The sequence below is a fragment of the Bemisia tabaci genome, chromosome 2 (assembly GCF_918797505.1).
Source record: "Bemisia tabaci chromosome 2, PGI_BMITA_v3".
NCBI lineage: Eukaryota > Metazoa > Arthropoda > Insecta > Hemiptera > Aleyrodidae > Bemisia > Bemisia tabaci.
In genome coordinates, this window is record NC_092794.1 from 51,066,856 (window position 1) to 51,085,936 (window position 19,081).

Consider the following 19,081-nt stretch of genomic DNA (forward strand, 5'->3'; position numbering starts at 1 on the left):
AAAAAAACTATGATAAACATCAAGCTACATGCCAATAATGAAATCAATATGATTTAATTACATGATTGTACGATGATGTTACAAACAAGCAATTGAACAAAAATAAAGGATAACAGTTAGAAGCTCTTGCCATTTTTTGTGTGAATTTCTGTCTGTCATCCTCTCTATGCATCCCTCAATTGCTTCTTGTAACATCATTGTGACATCACGTAATTGAATTATATTGATTTTATTATTGGCTTGTAGCTCGATATTTATGATAATTTTCCCTTGATAGTGAATAATTTGTCGCCCTTCTGACATATAGACGTAACTATACTTTGCGATGAACTCTGTCGTCCATAAAACACAATGTTTTTCCAGCTCATCTATAAGTATAGTTACGCCTTTTTGTCAGCCAAGCAACGAATTGGGTGATTTTAAGCAGAATCAGCCGAATTGAATCACAGGTTGCCTGATTTTTTTGCCAGAGAACTGTGTGAAATTTTCCTTTTAACTTCATGAATACATATATTCTTTGAGACAAAAGAAAAATTCACAGAAAATTTCAAGGCATAATTGTTTTATGTCTCCTGTTCAAAATTAAAACATAGAAGAAAATTTGGCAAGGTGAAACATAGTTAGACTGAATCAGATTACAGTCGTCTACACATTTTGTCCAACACTTTGGACAATCATGCTTCAAAATCGTCAAGGAAAAATCATAGTTACGTTGGTAGGAAGAATCAAAATACAGAGGTCGCTCATATCCCATACGCATTCCAAACACAGCTCCTCTCTTCTCTAGAACACTGTATAGAGGTGAGCAACGAAGTTTTCGAGCGAGCTGAAATTCCGATTGACTGGGGTACATGATAGAGTAGTGTCTGCAATTGGAAGAGATGCCAATACTTACACACGAAATTTAACCAAAATCACAAATAAAGGTTTATTCAGTACGCTCACCCATGCACATGCCTTTTTTCCCACGATACCAACAAAACCCAAAATTATAGTGAATTATGATTTTTCAAACTTCTTTTACGCAACCAGATAGGTCGTGATCTGTCTTAAAGTGTTGCAGGCTAAACCGACACATCCAAAGTCAAGATATGAAGTCAGAGACCCCTCAACAAAATCAATGTAAACAACAAAATATTGAAAACAGAATTCTCTTCATACCCCTTGGATTGAACACACACAATTTATGGTGCGGAAAATTCAAAATAAACCCAACATCCATGGAAAAAATTGTTAAATTTCTTGAGATATCGTTATCAGGAGGTGCTACTGTAATGATAAAAAAATAAAACAAGTCATAAAAAAAGAAGGATAAAAAAAAGAGGAATAAAGACTCTGACCGCTGCAACACCAGAAGTGCTTATGCATAATGAATGTTTTCACCAAGGCGAAAACAATACTTCTCTTTTTTTAATCTTGTGTGGCAATTTACTATTCTTTAATGCTATGAATAGTGAAGAGTAAGACATTGAGTATAAAATGCAAGACAGAGAGCCCATTAAAAAGAGAAACGTGAAAAAAAATAAATCTTAATTTAATGTAGAGAGGGTCTAATTTCAGCCTTTGAGTATGGTCGTTGATAACTCAGCCTAGAGGCGAGTTGTTCTTCTCGAGCTGGTCCCAAGCCCAGGAAAAGGAGGAGGGAGGAGGGTTGTGTGCAGGGCTAGCAACCCTATTACGTAAAAACACCCTAGCTACGAAGACCAAGACGAAGCCTCGGTACCTGGGGAGATGCGTCGTCTTGGAGGCCAAAGCCCTCCCTGGGCTGTAGCGCCATTAGTAAGTAAGTATAGTCACTGATGATAACTGGGCAGTGAGTGGCCGAAAAGCGTCCCGATACAAAGTTTCGTTTAATATGGGATGAATATTTTTTATAGAATTTTAACTGCTTGACAAATATGTGTTTCTTCTATCTTTTTGTATATTTTACAGGAATATAATTCTAATCAAATAAAGTTTACATGAGACAATCAACGATCCTGATTTTTCATTAAACTATCCACAGTCCTGACATTTTGATAAGGTCAGCAAGCAAATTGAAGGTTTATGCATTCAGTATTCTTTAGAAATTATTCAACAACTTTTTCATTCCATTATCCAAACTGATCGACTGTCACATTTGTTTTGATAATCCAGGGTACATTGTGAATACATAGAAGAGCTACCAAGTATAATCAATCTTTCTCCCTTCATTGTAATCTTGATTGGGAAAATTCAAAGATGCATGAAAACAACAGTACCTTCCAACAACCTCTTGAATCCTCTGTTGAAGATAATTCCTATTGTTATGAAGATCAAGAAACCTCTGCACATCAAATTTCAGCAATTCTTGAGTTGGCTCTCCTTCTACAATCCATTCAGCTAACGCTTTTCCGATTCCTCCGGCTCCTTGCAGAGAGTTTCCGTTCATTCCAACAGCAACAAAATAGTTATCTACCTGAAAGATATTTTTGAAAAATCCGTAAATGAATGAAACAGGAACATTTTTTTCCTTTCTTTAAAATAAATTTCATTTCTTTTAAATAATTGAATAGAATAGATACTTGTTGATGTAGTTTGACCTGCTTATTAAAGATGCCAAGACATGGATGAGATAAATGAAATTTTCAACAAAATCGAGATATTCGTCATCTAAGAAAAAACTATCAATTTGGTGGCTACCGCCATGTAGAATTCCAAAACTAGGAGTAAATTTTTTTTTTTTTTTTAAACTTAAAACTCGTTATTCTCAAAATTATAAAAATATAAATCATATTATTCACTCGCCAGTGGTCATAATTGCTGAGCCCACAGTTTGATACAAATGAAGGAAAACGATAGTAACCTTCTTCCTTTTTCAAGGGATGTAAAGAATGAGGGCTTTTAAGATCCAAAATTGCGGGTTACAAAACACACATATTAGAAGTATGTAGTTTGAATTTTGATGAACTCAAATTTACCCTGAGAAAAGAGTGACACGTACAAATGACCTGGATTACCTTTTATACTTTCAAAATCATGATGGAAAGCTTGATAGGCATGGCAATTGGCTGTGCGGCAGATATTGAAAAAAAGGAAAGAGGACACGAAAGTACTTACCTCCGGTGTTTCTCCTAAAATCCATTTTCCATTTGGCGTAAAAGTATCCGGATAGTTCATTAAACTTGGTTCTGGAACGTCTTTTAATATTGGCAGTCTTTGGATTGCATTTTGCCACAGAGGTTCTGGAAATGTTTGACAAGAACAAATTATAAAATGTCATGTATTCATTCCTCTGTATTCATATTAGGTGATCTTTTCAGTCTGAATAAACTTTTAAAGGATAAAAGGAAAATTACTGATTTCCTATTTCCTTAGAATTCCTGGCTCCAATCTTCCATGAGGTACTAAAGTCCTTTTGAATGCTCTGCCTTTAACTCTTACCTTTTAATCAAACTTTTTTTAATTTTTCCGATGCTTCAAAACAAGCAAAACTTACACTTGAAGATAAAAGTCATCACTCCTTTGACATAAAGGCATAATTATTTTTCCACATGCACCCCAGAGAACATAGCGTTATGCAGAGCGCAGGGCTTAGGAGGAAATGGAGATACGTTATTACAAGAAAGGAGCAATGATGTGTACACATGTGAGGTGTATCATGGATGTCATGACTGGATGAATGGATGGTATGAAATTACCAAGGATTGAAACTCCTAGGAAAAGAGTGATGTGATGAGTTTATTTAGGCAATACTTACTGAAGTGATCCCAGTCAGCAGGCAGCTGTTTCTTCCAATCACCGGGAACTCCTTTATGACCCAAAAATGCAGGCTTTGCTTGTGGCTCGAAACCTCCGACTAGGAATCCACCATTGTATTCTCGCATGTAAATGTGAGAGTCAAAGTCTCGAATGTAAGGTAAGTTGTCCGGGATACCAGAGATTGGAGTGGTTTTTGCGTAGTAATGTTCAGCAGGATAGACGGGAATCCTGACCTTTGGCTCGGATTTCAGTCCTAGTTCTCGTGCCCACTTTAACAGAGATTAAGAATCATTTCAAAATACGCATCACTTCTCTCAGTACTGGCTTGAATGGTTTTATTAGGATTATTGATTGATTCAAATTGTGTGCTATAAACCACAAGGTAAAACTTTGATACTGCTGGATTAGGCAAAAAATTTAAAAAAAAAGTTGGGTCATCGAGTCTCTAAAAAAGAAGCAATTTCTTCAGAAAATTTGTTTTTACTAGCATGTAAAATGGTCTTTGAAAAGTCCCATGTTACATGATCAATAATGGACCACTACACATGGTACAAAATCATACACAAGTTGTCTTGTCTTTCATGCAGAACATTTTGAACGTATCAAAACCTTCCAAGAAACCTTATGAAAGTGAAATAAACATTTGTAGTTTGCAAAATAAGTAATTTCAAACTTCCTGCGCATGGAAAACTATAAGCAAAGTAGGTTAGGTTAGGCATTAAAATCAGTTAAAATACATTTCACAAATTGTAAGAGCTTGGTTTTATGCTCATTTTCTATGTGTTGTGGTTCATTCAGCTGTTACTTGGTGGTGACACATTGGTTACATATGATGACACATGGTTTAAAATTGTTTTACTGAAAGGATTACTGAGAGGATCATGCAATTCAGAGACGAAAACCTTGCATCAGATTTTCAGTTTAATGAAATAATCTTGTTATGTAATTCAGATTCTTAAACAGGATTTTGTTCAATTTGCTGCTTGTGTTCATTACTGATAATTTCTAGACCCAAAACAGAGGAGAGAGATAACCTGCAACCACTTCAGAAATACATATAGCAGCATTATCTGATAAAAGATGCAATAATGTCAACGACTTGAATTCAGAGGATTCGCAACATGCAATCTCAACTAAGAATCAGAATTAAGTGGCTTACCAATAGACTTTTTTACTTGGGAAAAACTACTTACGGTAAAATTATAATTATTTGAGGATGCATTTGCTACTTACATCGATTAATTCTACTTGTTTTACAGGTTCAATTATTTGAGTCATGCTTAATGACTGATAAATAGTTCATAAAAATTTTTGAACTCGTGTTTTGGGAATTAGAAGAAGTTTATAGAGTGCAAGGGAAAAATTTTAAGAGCAGTCAGTGAGCTTTTTAGAAATGCCCGGTGAAAGATTAATTTTTACCATTCCAGCACAATTAACGAAGTATTCACAGTCTACATCTCCTCTGTTGGTGGTGACACTCTTGATACAGTTGTTCTCGGTAGATATTTTTTCAACAATGCAATTCTCAACATATGATGCGCCTGAAAGCAACAAGAGAAATTCACATACTACAAAAAGAGTATCAAAACGAGTATTTAAATTCTAATAATGAGAGGGTGTTTAGAAACTCTTGCTTTATTTTAACCGGATTGCATAATTTACATGTTATAATATAAAAAATAATGAAAAAGTATGATTTAAAAATTGGATCTTGTTGTATCCATTGGTTCTCTTGCTCATATTTTAAAGTAATCTAATCACCTGACCAGCTGGGGAAACTTTGTTTCCTTCAGTCAAATTTTGCGAATGGATGTGATTAACTTTTTTAACAAAATAAGAATTTTGATTCGATCTTTAGGAGTGTCCTGGTCATTAATTCTTCCTAATACTCTAAAATCAACTTCTGCACCTTTTTATTTATTTATAAAAACAAACTTTATTTAAGAAGATTGTCACTATTACGACAACTTGTATACCTTATATCAGTTGTATCTACCTAGATTAATTAAATTAAATTGAATTTACAAAGGTATTGAGAAAACTACAGATAATACAGATTATCTAAAAGAACAGAGATAATGGAATTCTCTGTCCTTTATTTTGAGAAATTAGGTGTGCCTATGAGATTACTAGTTTAATGACATTGCTTTGCACTTCATTCATACTCAACACCTTAAATGGAAGAGAAAGGATGTTAAAGCAATGAGGAAAACCATAAACAGGAAGAAAAAGAAAATTCTGGGTGGAAATTTGATGACATCAAAGTTTTTGTAATACATCTAAACACAGATTTCAAGAAAATATTGATGGTGATACTCAAAACAAAGGAATCCCAATTGAGGTATTTCAAAATTTCCACTGTTATTTTATGTCTTTACAGAAACATACGATATTATAGCTTGGAATCAAAACAGTGTATCCTTCTTTACAGAAAAAACAAAATCAGTGAAATTTTCAGAAAATGATAACGCTCACTCTCCCACAAAAAAGTAAAGTTTGATGGGAGATTTTTAACAGCAAAAGTAAAGATGTAAGTTTTTCAAGTTTCACCTCCAATACCACTAAATTTTGACACCTTTCTTGAAAATGATGAAGTAGGATGTTAACTTTACCTCCTTGTTTAGCAAGTTTTGCAAGAACACGGCAGACAGACAGGGTATCAACAACAGCATCCTCTGGCACCCAGACGCCTCCCAATATATTATCCGTACATATATGAGGATGAAGTTTCTGTAGCTCATTAGGTCCAATAATCTAAGGAAATGTAAGTCAAATGATTAAAAAAGGAACAAAATTGTGTGTGCTAAAAGTTAAAATTAAAAAAAAACATTCTGTAAAAACCATCACAGCAATGTAAGTAATTCCGAGAAAAGAATTGAACTAATAGAAATTTCTCCGTTAGGTGCCGTGCTTTTTTTTCTTTGTCTCTTTATATTTTTCTTCTCATATTTTACAGCTTGTTAGTAATTTGTTGGATAGTTCTAGAGCTTCAGGCTGAAAAAACCTTGAAAATTTTCTCTGTTACAAAAATAATTTGAAAGACAAAATAGTTCAGCCCTGGTCAGAGACTGCATATGATATGCTTCGATAGCTCATAAAGGCACGTATCACGTCAAGTGTCGAGAGGCCGGATCGATTCATCGCGGGCACTGGCTTCAAATCTGAATGGGATTCCCTTTCTTTTGTTCTGCGATCAGAATTCAGGTAGTCGGATGGGATGGGCCGGCAATGCGGTTGAAATCTTGACATTTGAGGGATCGATCCGGGGGTAATCATTAGATCCAGAGTTAAATACCATTGCCCGGCAATGATATACAAATCCATGCGGTCGATAGCATTCTCCGATGTTCGCTAATGAAATCCAGCCTTTAGAGTTAACTAGCCGGCCGCGGCAAGTTCGCTCAACATATCCTATATTTGAATTTCCCGCGTAAATCAGAATACCGCTACCTCCCTGCGCGGCGCTTCCATTCCTACTGCGTTATCTATTCTAACTATTATTACAATCCTACTATTTTTCTCCTTCTTCTTCTTCTTCTTCTTCTTCCTCCTCCTTCTCCTCTTCTTCTCAAATGATCTTTGCATCGAGAAACTCGTAAATTTTAAACAGACAATTTCAAGAAAAATTGTTTAAAAGTAGTTCTAATAAAGCCCTTTTTAGTGTGCAATTTTGAAACATTATATCAATAATTAAAATTACATCAGTAAAGAAATTGAAACATTTGACTTCACTGTAACTTTTTACTTAATCTGATTTTAACCAGAATAGAAAGAATTGAAAGAAAAAAATCATAATAATGTTTCAAACACGAGGCTTCTTTTTCAAGAGATCTATTATGTAAAAGTCCTGAAGCATTTTTCCTTTAAAAATATACCAAAAGTGTTATTCTAATTAATACTTCTTGACGAATTTTTTAAGAGTTTGTAAAAGTGCTTCACGTATTCGCTTTTACTAGGTCAAATCATCTTCATAATGTTATTGTTTATACTTTTGATGGTAGAAGTGTAGAACCCTTCTCTCTACCCTGACCGCATTTCGGAATTATTGGTTTTAATTTATTGGGAAGAAAAGTCTCATCGATATTTCCTGCGAAAAAGTTGACAGAGCCTAGGAAAAAAAAATCTTGTTTTAGAAAAGATACCGGTAGGTTTGCGTTTCTTCTTTCTCCCGACATGTAGATTCACATACATGTGAAACAAAACTTTCATTGCGAACACAGAAATTGAAAGTTTTCTTTTACAATGAAGTGCGCGGAGGAATAAAACCTTACACCTCCATCACTTAATCACCTTTCGTGTTTTTGGTTTCCTTCTTGCCAATTCTCAATACGCTCCTTGTCACTGTTACCTCGCGTCATTTTCGGGTTATTTCCCCGACCTGATTATACCCAAAATAATAGTACTACTCCCTTTAATATATTAAGTACCATCCCCGAGATTTCAGCCACTTCCGAAAATGATGATTCATTGGAGCCTTTGAGTTAATAGATCACGATATTGCTTTTCAGTACCCACCGATGCGGTGATTAATGTGTGTCAACGTGATGGGCCGTTGATAGCAAAGAGGGCAGTAAGTGCCAAAATGAAGTTTTGGTAAAACGGGCTCAGAGGCAGGTGACCGGAAAATTTTATTACAGAAGCCTCCGTTCTTTCCCAAACTATCACGAATCGTCCGAAAGATTCCTAGAGATCGTTTGGATGATTAAAAATCGACTGATTTAATTTTCATTACATAAAAAGGGTATTTTTCATTTTCATGCTCGGTTATTGTCAGGCAAGACAGCCGTAAGTGCTATCTTCTGCATGCTTTCGTGGTTGCGTTTTGGACGCACAACAAACACATTTTCAGGTTAGAAATTGGCAGAAGAGGGCGGCACTTTACTGGAAAGCACTGTTCTCATTGGCTCTCATGCATCTACGGCTGTCTTGAAAAAAAAACTGTGTCATTTTTTGTGCACTTACGGCTTTTACATACGTCTCGTTTTCATTAAATTAGGATGAATTTTGCTGTTTTAGCTGTCTCAGTAATTTCATCTACCTAAAAGAATTTAGACGAATTTGGAAGAAAACTCAATTTCGAAAATGTTGCACTTACGGCTCTCTTCGCTATCACGGCAGAACTGCTACCTTGCCTGAAACTACGTCATTTTTTGCGCACTTGCGGCTTTCTCATATGTCTCGTTTCCATGAAAATAAGATGAATTTTGCTATTTTAGCTATTCCTGTGATTTCATCTAAAATGGATCAGACGAATTTTGAAGGAGCCTTGATTTCGAATATTTGACCCTTACTGCTCTCTACGCTATGACAGCAGTGAGAAGAGCGTTAGACAATTTTGTTTTTACATCTTAAAGGATTGGGGCCCACGTCACTAAAGCTAGATAAGCGGGGAGGGGGAGGTTCGGAAACTCCGAGTTCAGCGTTACGTATTTTCTGAACAATCCCTAATCGCACAGTGATCAAATACACACAATTTTGGCGTTAATAGTACCACGGAGACTATTTCATGGCCCAAAAAATGTGCAAGAGGAACTGTAGACGCACTTCCCTCTTGACGGCGATACCATATTAAATAAATTAGCAAAAGCGTATTAAATCGTAGATTATGACATTTTCTCTTTATTTTCTCATGGTGTAGTATTTTGATCGAATTTTTTGCTTCACAAAAAATCTATCAGACGGGTCCTGCATCAGATCAGCCCTCTGCCCCCATTACCGGACGTGATGCACTAATCTCTGAAATATCGAGGCATATCATATCGACGGCTAAAGTGTGACAGCACGTATCTCCATTGCGGTGTCTCAAAATCTCCGCTTATAATTTATTTTTTCAAGGAGGAACAAGTCAGCTTCATAGCTTGATATCTATACAGAATATCCAAACAACAGAGAAAAAAATTAAAGAAGTTTTGTTAAAATTACGTTGACTTTAAGTTTACAAGAAAAAAATAATGTATGACTGAGAGTCTAGAATCTCGCAAACAGATATATGCGGGCTCGCATTTTAGGCATCGATATGTAATCTCTGAGCAGGTGAACACAGAACAATAATAAATCTTAACTTAATTTATGTCTGGCAAACGACTAAAATATACAAAATTTGTGGTTGATCGCACAGCCAGCCCTTGGTTGATTTTTCTTAAACCATCGAGTTCAACGTGAGCTGCCTATTAGAAATTAGAATAACACGTCAGCACATGACACAAGTTCGTGGATTTTCTTCTTTTTCGACAGTTTTTTTAAACAATAATTTGAGGCAACTCTTTTTTTCGAGAGCTTTTTCTGTTTATATTTTCTTCTTATGTTAAATTTAAACTTTTTGCCAGTACTGGATCGCACAATTATTCAAATATTTTTTTCTTGTTATTTTACTCTATATAGCTCAAGAGCTTGAGGAGGCAGCATATTTTCTGCGGCAGAAAGATTTTTAGGTATATTTCCCGACAGCTAAAATGGCAGTTCAAATTTGGATTAAAATGCACGATTTGACTATGCATAGACGATGCATCGCTTGGCTAACATAGGGGCGTAACTGCACATTGAAATGAGCCCGAAAAAGCTTTGAAATGTATGGAAGACAGGGTTCATTGTAGAGTGTAATTACGCCCATATGTCAGGTAGGTGACGATATGCATCCCTTCAACAAATGACAGTGGCCGGCTGCTCATGTGTCAGTTTGTGCATTTAATTCCGCATTCAACCGGCCAGTTTGGCCTTTTAATTCCAGGCGAACAGCCACCAGCCCTCGATTGCTGAACGAGAGCTAGACACGGCCGAAATCTGGTCAGACGCCACCCTGGAAAACCCGTACGCGCGGTGAATAATTGAGTCAAATGATCTTTGTCGCGACCCTTTCTCCGTGGCCCGTGGCACCGATCCCGCATACATTCCTCTTTCACTTTTAACTTTTCCTTTCCGTGTTTCCGTCGATCTTGATGAAATGACAGCCGCGAAGCAGTATGAAGTCCTGCCTCTCCTCTAATTGACGACGCGCTCGTGGACCATCCTCGATTTTATAGTATGTTCAATCTTTGGGCTCAATTTGGCGACTTGGTTGGTAAAGTCAAGGGGCCTGCGACAGAGCGACGGATTTTGCATCGCATGATCGAGGGATCAGAAATTCAGTTATCTAAGTTTAAAAAAATATTTTACTGATAATCATTTGCGACAGATCTTGGTTATTATAAAGACAGTTTATTTCATTTTAATAATTTTGTCAACTTCTCAGGGAGTGGAGGGGGCGCGGTGCGTGACTCATTTTATTAAATTACATCACGTGGAAGTATAGTGACTCTCATTCACATGTTGTGTAAAATCTCATGGTATTACCCGCTGAATCGATGACTGATGATAGGTAATTTTCGGGAAGATGGTTTCATGGAGAAAAATGATTATTAGCGGTGTCTGAGGAGTATCTTACAAGCAATTTTTGTATTTTTCGTTTCCGCAAAGTATGTTTCTTGAGAATTTGCCACAGTCTGTTATATGAATCGAAGATTTGTTTTGGCTGTCGATTAATATGCAGATATGTTTTGGCTATTGTTTGGCTGTTAATTTTTGCTTAAAAAATCACTGGCTGATTCCTCAAAAATATACTGCAGTATTTTGTATGTATATGACAAGTATGCTAAATTGACAGGCAAGATTGCAACAAATTCTAAAAATTTTGAAAAGCCCGGCATCCGGCGGCGGGCATAATGGGCCAAAGCCAAAACCCCTATTCGCCCAACTTGATTCGCGAAGAAATCAATTTTTCACTTTGATGCTTGCTGTAAGTGATGATCATTAATGCCTAAGGACAGGGATACGTAAGTTTCGGTACAGGTTTTGTGGACCCTAGCGCGATAACAGAAGGCAAATTCACAGATTATTGAGAAGCCCAATTTATGGCTCTTAAGCTGGCCAACTGATGAAGTATAACAAAACTCAAATCGATATGGAATATGGATCCCTCGGCGTTGCCCTTGCTTTGTATTCCAATGTATCAGCCAAAGCTGAATATTCACCCTCTCAGTCGTACACTGATACTCATATTAAAGGTTCTCTTTAATGAAAATGTTGTGGAATATTTGGACCGCATTTTGCAATTTGGAACTATAAATTCTGCCTCTTCTGGAAAAACACTTATGTGCTTAGGGAAACTACTGGCACATACGTTATTTTTAAACCGGGCTAGAATTTATAGTTCCAAATTGCAAAATGTAGTCCATTTGACTTTGACATATATCCATGTAGAATAGTATGGGCCCAGTGCTAATCTACAATGCACTATTCTAGATTCCCGATACTAACAGATCGGGGCACTTTTTTAAGTGCTTCCTTTTCCATTTGAAAAAACCCAATGACGTTGCAGAACGAGGTGTTAAGGTCATTGAAGATAAAAAGTGAATTTCAAGTGAAGATGGTGGTTATTTTCAATGCAACCTGTTAAAGATTATGGATAGAAGTTCCCCCACTACAAAAGTCAAAGTTGCTGTTGGTTCTCGAAAAAAAGGGATTTTCAAAAATCATGAAGATATTTTGTAGCTTCCGTGTGCGTCAATGTACGTGAGAAAATGCTGAAAAATTTCCTCTCTTAAGGTGATGTTTATCATTACTGAAAGTAGGCACCGAATGGCGGAAAATCATGAATGCTACCTAGCTTGTTGGGCTTACCTATTTTGTTGTGAGCCCAATTGAGAGATTATACACTAGGCTCGTTAAAAATCTGAGAAATTTTTCATTGCCGTCACGTAAAAGTTCGTTAAGAAGTGCACCGGAACACAATTCTCTGTTTTCGTGGGAATTTTGAATCATCACTCAGAGTGAGCACCAAAAGCGAAAAATTGCTTAATTTTGCGAATTAGGTTGAACGCATAGAATTTTCAGCCTACTTCATTAGTCGAGGCTTTGTCAACAATTTGAGAATTTTTTGGTCGCCTTCCCGTAAGATTAATCAAAAAAAGTTTTGCCCGAACAAGCAATTGTGTCTGTCTAATCAGCGTCGTAGGCACATAACAGACGATAGCAAATCGTAAAGAACACATAATTTACGGAATCGCAATGAACCAACATCCCCCCCCCCCCCAAAAAAAAAAACCCTGAGGCTCTCAAAAATGATGTTAAAACCATTCTTTTTCTGTGAGGTCCTCCGGAAAAGACATCAATTCAAGGGGAAAATTAGAAAAATTGAGTAAGTGGAAGATATTGCCGCTCCTCGGGCGGAAGGGCGTAACTCAATTTCCTCGTGAGCTGCGGTTCACATATAAGTTCATACTTTCTGGGGCTCATTTAGAAACCGAGGTACACCCTAACGTCAAAGAAGGGACGCTATAAGCAACCCAAAAGTTGGTCAATACAACAGTGGTGAGACATTGTAAATGGAGGTCATGCCTCTAAAGGACTTATCAATTGTCACTAGCCCAATATCAAAAAACAGCAACGGCAACGGTCTAGCCGGAGATTTGGAATTGGATGAAGATGGAGTTTCCAATCGACATCCTCTCATCAGTCATTTGGGGATGAAAGTAATGTGTGAACGATGTGAATGGCAACACGGCAGGCTCCTCGCCGATACCCTTCGCAGTTCGCACCGCGGCAAGGCTCCATTCAGCCTGCCTCGCTTCCCGTTCCCGGAACTGCTCCTTGCACCGGGGTAACTAAAGTATAAGCTCAAGGAAAATTTTTTGTTTCTCATTTTCTGGGATTAACTTTTCTCAATGTATTCGGATTCTGCATAAAATTTCAATCAAAGTGATAAAAAAAAAAAATCCAAAAAGTCAATTATTCACCCAGGAGAAAAATTTTTGGTATTCTGAATATTTATAAGGAGAGCAAATCAATTAATTATCAGAACTAAAGCTGCCATTTTTTTTGTCCTGCCACCACAACGCCTAAAGTGGATCCAAGTCTGGGAGACGATATGGCTTGAGGAAGTGAGCAGTGTATTGTTGGGTTGGGAAAGGTACCAGCAAGGAGCTATTTTGGATTACCAGAGAGAGCAGTTAGTCCAAATGTTTACTGTTATCAAGGAAATGGGCCTAGTGCTGTTTAAACGGAACATTTCATTTAATGAGCCCACCGTTTTCGTAAAATTCGCAATGATGATCAGAAAGTCTATTATGTCTATGTATAGAAAAAATGAACCACGGTGAATAGAAATGGTTTACCCAAGTAGCATTTTGCAACGAAAAAATTGCAATTTCATTGAAATAAAATTTCCAGATGATTTCAACTTTCTTGCAAGAAAATTGCAATTATTTTACAACATCTGACCCCCTCATTGTAAAAAAGTTGCAATTTTTTTTTTGCAAAGAAATTTCAATATTGACGACCTTTAAATTTCAACCCCTAAATTTTCCGGGGAAATTATAATAATTCGAACCCATGCTTACCTAATGTCCTACGACGTTTAGCAGCATAAGATACCGGACGCCCTTGAGTGGGCTAGAACCCGACCCGCGAATGTCATAGCGGTGCACTCTTCCACTGAGCTACAGGGAGCTGATGATGAGCTGGGTTGAAATCACGCCTGTTAAGGCTGTTATCGCATGCATTGCGTCAGTGCGTGGCTCAACATTCATCATAGATTTGATTAACGCCGTTTTTCTCAGGCTTCTTTCTTTTGCCTATTATTTATTTTTTTTCGTGTTATTTATTTTTTTCATATTTTTTTTGTCTGATTTTTTTTTTTCGATATCACGTAATAGGTACTCACACTAAATTTACACCGGTGTAAATTACACCACATACTAACTTGAGAACTTAAAAATATTTTTAAAATATTTTCAAAACTTTCTTAAGGAATATTTTTAACATGCATGTTTACAGGCAATATTTTTGAATTATTTTAAAAATATTTTTTGTAAACATTTTCAAAATATTCCTTTAAAATGTTTTAAAAAAATTTTGAAAATATTTTAATTACAATATTGCCATGAAAATATTTTGATAAAGGTGACAATATTTTCAAAATATGTTGGGCTATATGGGTTAGGTGAGACATTTAAGTCGAAAAAACTTTAAAACAACTAGAGAATTGGATGCCAGGCACATGGCGTGAATTTGTTACAACATGATTGCACCGAAATTGCAGTCTTTATAGTGCCTTGAAAAAGAAGGTTAGGCAACAAGCATAATCTACATTTCTTGCAAACTTATTGCAATAAAATTGCAACTTTTTAAGCGCCTTCAAATGAACGTATAGGCAACAAGCAAAAATTGCAATCAACTCACAATCCATTGCAATGAAATTGCAATCCATGCTACTTGGGTACCAAAGGGTTTGTCATGCCGCAGTTTTTCAATTTTTCTCAGTTTTAAATGCAACTTTGACAGCTGGTCGAGTGTATTTCGTGATTATACTACGGTTTTAGGGGTGCACGTGTACCAGGAAATTGTTGAGCTATTTAATGTTTTTACCTCAGTGTTCCGCGATTATCAACATCCATAATGTAGGGAGGAACCCAGTAGATGTTCAACGCCCCCATGCGTGGGAAAAACACGGTTATTAATTCCGCATAACACTTAGGGTAGCCTGGGGTTAAGTGGGCACGGCGGGTTAACTGAACACTCGACCTAGCTGCCACCTGGTGGGCAAACTCAAAACCAACTACGCGTCAATTTCATCAGTTTATAGACCCTTACTAGTGTACCTTGCGCTGAGTTGATAATCTTTGTTTTTTTTGAAGTTATGTTTACAAACGTGTTTCGTGGGGCGAAAAGTAAATTCCCGGTGCTGTGAACTGAAGCCCAAATGACATATCTAGCTTTTGAGGAAGGCTTTGGTAAGTGCTTTATTGTTTCATCTATAGTTTTATGTACTATTTCCAGTGATTACTTTGGTAATTATTCCAATTGAGTACTATTTATGATTTTTTTTCTCTGAAATTCCGAAATGGGGTTAACTGAACACTACCAAATGGGGTTAACTGAACACTACCAAATGGGATTAAAGAGGGCATTCCCAGTTAACCCCATAGATTACAAGTTAGCCAAAACATTCACTAAAACTTGTTTTTTGATTTTAATTGCAGTATTTTAACAACTAAAAGGAGAAAAAGGACAACCAACCATGGGACCTATTCAGAAGTCATTGAAATAAGTTTTCCGTATCTCTTAGTGAAAATGTACATAATATAAGTATTAAGACAAACAAAAAATCATCCTCAGATGTATTTCTTTAATTTTTAAGACTTTTCCACTTGTTCATTTGACTTAATAAAAGTTTCCTCTTTCAAAAGTATGCTTTTTCATCTTAGTGTCCAGTCAACCCACCCCCAGTGCCCAGTTAACCCACCCCACGGGGTTAACTGAGCACTTTCCCATTTTTTACAAAATCTAAATTTTGACCATGAAGAAATTTAAAAAATGAAACATACTATTTTTTGCAGATACCTTACATTATACTGAAGACATTGTACTTTAAAGATTAACTCTATCTATCACCAAATTTGTTTTATGATTTTTCAAACAAAATGGTGCCCACATAACCCCAGTCTACCCTACGGCTTTCTTGCCTAAAACTAGCCGAATATGAAAATAAATAATACCCTATTATTATGAATTTGAAATAAAATCGGTCAATTTTTAATCATCCAAACAATTTCTGGGAGTCTTTCGGACGATTAGTGATATTTGAGAAAGAACGGAGGCCTCTTTCAGTACAGTTTTCTGGTCAGACGCTTCTGAGCCCGTTCTATCAAAATTTCATGTTTGCAGTCACTATCTCTTCGCTATTAGGTACAGTAGAATACCAGAGGGTCCGCCTTTCGCCTGCTCTGCGGTCAAACGTACGGGAATTAGTGTCTAATGTGAAGTATCGAGAAATAATGAAGAAACGTAATGCAACAAACAAATCGAAAGCACAATGGTATGCGGTTATGCGAAGAAGATTGAACAATTGGACTATATTTTCCGATTTTTTTTTCTTTCTTTTTTCTCTTTCGGAACTAACATTTTAGGCTCTCGTCATATCCAAGTGAAGTGGTATAAGTATAATTCCAATCCCTCTCCACATCAAAAAATTAATTAAAGTAACTCGATTTTCAGTTTTTTTTTTTTTTTTTTTTTTTCAAATTCATTTCCTTTACTCTCTTTGGATTGGAAATATCCGAGAATATCCCGTGTCCTAACTTCCTGAGGGCTTTTCAGTTAATAAAGAAAACTCATCACAAATAAAATGACGGTACATAAACTAACTGAGATCCCTTTCCGAAATATACCCTCGTTATTTGAATATTGCGGGGAGCATATCATAATCGATTAATATACTTATGTACGAAGTTGGGTTCAAACCAAACATGCAACTACTTTAACTCTGCGGAGTGCCGGGTTGCATACGCTTGATTTTGCGGGCGAAATCTAAGATCTGCCCAGGCTTTTGCGATAAAGTTGCGAATGGGGGAAGTTGCATTTATTCTTTACACCCTCCTCTTTTACCTAAATTAGGGAAAATTTAAATTTTTAGTTCTTTTACGTGTAAAAAAATCAGGTTATCTGGTATGGTCATATTTAACGAATGGCGGATGAAAGACTGCCTGAGGAGGTACTGAAATGGTTTCCTCTTGGAAGGAAACGTATAGGAGACGCCCAGCAAAATCTTGGATTGGTGGCATTCAAAATGAAATTACGAGGATCTATTTACCAGATGACCTCTATTCCGATAGATAAGGATGGCGATTAGGTGTAGTAAAGCGCCCGCCGGGAGCACTGTAAAAGCGACGGGTAAATAACATTAAAAAATACGTCATGATCATTGATCATTGATATTATGGTCGAATCAATTGAAAGCAATTTTTTGTAGATTGACTAATTAGGAATCAAAACATTTGTTTAAAATAAAACAATGTAATGTTGTCTAATAATATTTAAGCAATTTTTTTTTTTTTTTTTTTTCTTAAATTGAATAAGCCTCAAGATATTCAATATCCGTTCCCTGCGGTAAACCCGTTTCACGATCGTGAATTTTTATGACACATAATAATTGTAAGGAGCCTATTGTGTAAAATATATGAAAGAAATGAGCGAGCATAAACAGTTAAGGTTTGAGAGGGAATAGCGAAGTATAGGAAAAGTAGATGTTATTGCTCTCATGCATCATTTCAGTCGGAGTCGGACGGACGAAAATGAAACACAAGAAGACGCGGCCGAATTAGAGCCACCATTCAAAGCCTGGACAAGACTTTGAAATCGAAGAGGTTGAGCGAATTGTCGCCGACCGTTGAATCAACTCGAAATCATTGATTCTGAGCGAAACTATCCGGCCGTGGATAGTTAACTCAAGATTTCACTTTCATCGGAGAAGAGACCGATCCGAGGTCCGGATTTTAACCGCATGCGTTTCACATCCCCTCGCGCCTCCGAAGGGGTTGACAGCGCGGTACGCGTTCCGATCCCCGTCCAGATTTCAATACCGAGGGAATTCCCGGTACAGTTGCCTCTTGATACCTGAGGCCGAGGCAACTCGGATATGAGCTATTGCGGTCTCTGGCCCTGGTAGGATTATCTGAGTGACCAGAGAGTGAAAGTAATACATTTTTTATAAATAACAGGATGGTAGAGTAGTACTGAGTCCACACTATTTTGCAGGAGAATAAAGGCCAACAAATTCCAATGGTTTTATTAGATTCAAAAATTTGAACTCAAATAATTATCACAGAAAAGCTGAGAGGGAGAGTGTTCAGCTCAGGTAGATGCATTGGAATACTAGACTGAAGTCACACCGAGAGATTTATAATATTTCGGGTCTTTTTAGACTTCACCAGTAGATCACAATTGTCAGTGAGTCCAGCTCAGAGTCCCGCAAGATCCTTGACAGCATTGAAACACTGCCATGAACATGACACAAGACTTGGCCCTAGAGTGCAATCCTCGTGCCATCCGCCATCGCTGATGAACAATTCTCAGGACGAAACAAGGAAAAACCAAAAAAATTGATAGTCAAATTTTTACACATAAGAATAAAAAATCTAATGAAAAGTTACAGATACCTCACAATGAAGACCTGTCGGCAGATTGTAGGCTATTCGTCTTTTCAACATGATTATTCGATCTTTCGTTTGGGCTAAATTCACACTGCCAACTTGTTTAAGACCTGAAAAGCAAACATATGTGGGTTAATTGTTTATCTGCTGAATTCGAAATTATGATAAAAAAAGATCAATTGACTATGACTCGTGAACTGAAATGATCTTAAGAACTCACCAATATCATGTCCCATTTCCTGAAGTTGTCTGTATAGTTTAATACTGTTGGAAATAATGTGTCTTTCATCAATTGGTTTGAATAGACCTAAGGTGCCGGATCCAAAATTTGAAGTTCCTCCACAGATACTAGAACATAATCAAACAATTTTTTTGATTGGTAAAAAGAGATGTTACTG

At 36.7% G+C, this 19,081-nt stretch overlaps 1 protein-coding gene and 2 long non-coding RNA genes across 5 annotated transcripts in view; 2 read left to right on the forward strand and 1 right to left on the reverse strand.

Moving 5' to 3' along the window:
• The window catches only part of LOC140224119 (uncharacterized), a 643,754-nt gene that overhangs the window by 253,518 nt on the left and 371,155 nt on the right, over window positions 1–19,081 (forward strand). The gene's annotated exons all lie outside the window — the stretch shown is intronic.
• The window catches only part of LOC109039506 (pyruvate dehydrogenase phosphatase regulatory subunit, mitochondrial), a 30,617-nt gene that overhangs the window by 10,287 nt on the left and 1,249 nt on the right, over window positions 1–19,081 (reverse strand). For all 3 annotated transcript variants that reach the window (XM_019055004.2, XM_019055003.2, XM_019055002.2), the window contains exons 2-9: window positions 18,904–19,031; window positions 18,690–18,793; window positions 6,333–6,474; window positions 5,140–5,261; window positions 3,719–3,989; window positions 3,079–3,203; window positions 2,241–2,437; window positions 712–866 (exon numbers count right to left, since the gene is read on the reverse strand). In XM_019055004.2, coding sequence (XP_018910549.2) covers window positions 712–866; window positions 2,241–2,437; window positions 3,079–3,203; window positions 3,719–3,989; window positions 5,140–5,261; window positions 6,333–6,474; window positions 18,690–18,793; window positions 18,904–19,031 — 1,244 coding nt within the window. The remainder of the gene's footprint in view (window positions 1–711; window positions 867–2,240; window positions 2,438–3,078; window positions 3,204–3,718; window positions 3,990–5,139; window positions 5,262–6,332; window positions 6,475–18,689; window positions 18,794–18,903; window positions 19,032–19,081) is intronic.
• Window positions 14,094–15,940, forward strand: LOC140224117 (uncharacterized). The gene is made up of 2 exons (XR_011899392.1): window positions 14,094–15,485; window positions 15,735–15,940. It is a non-coding gene; the product is annotated as an uncharacterized lncRNA (long non-coding RNA).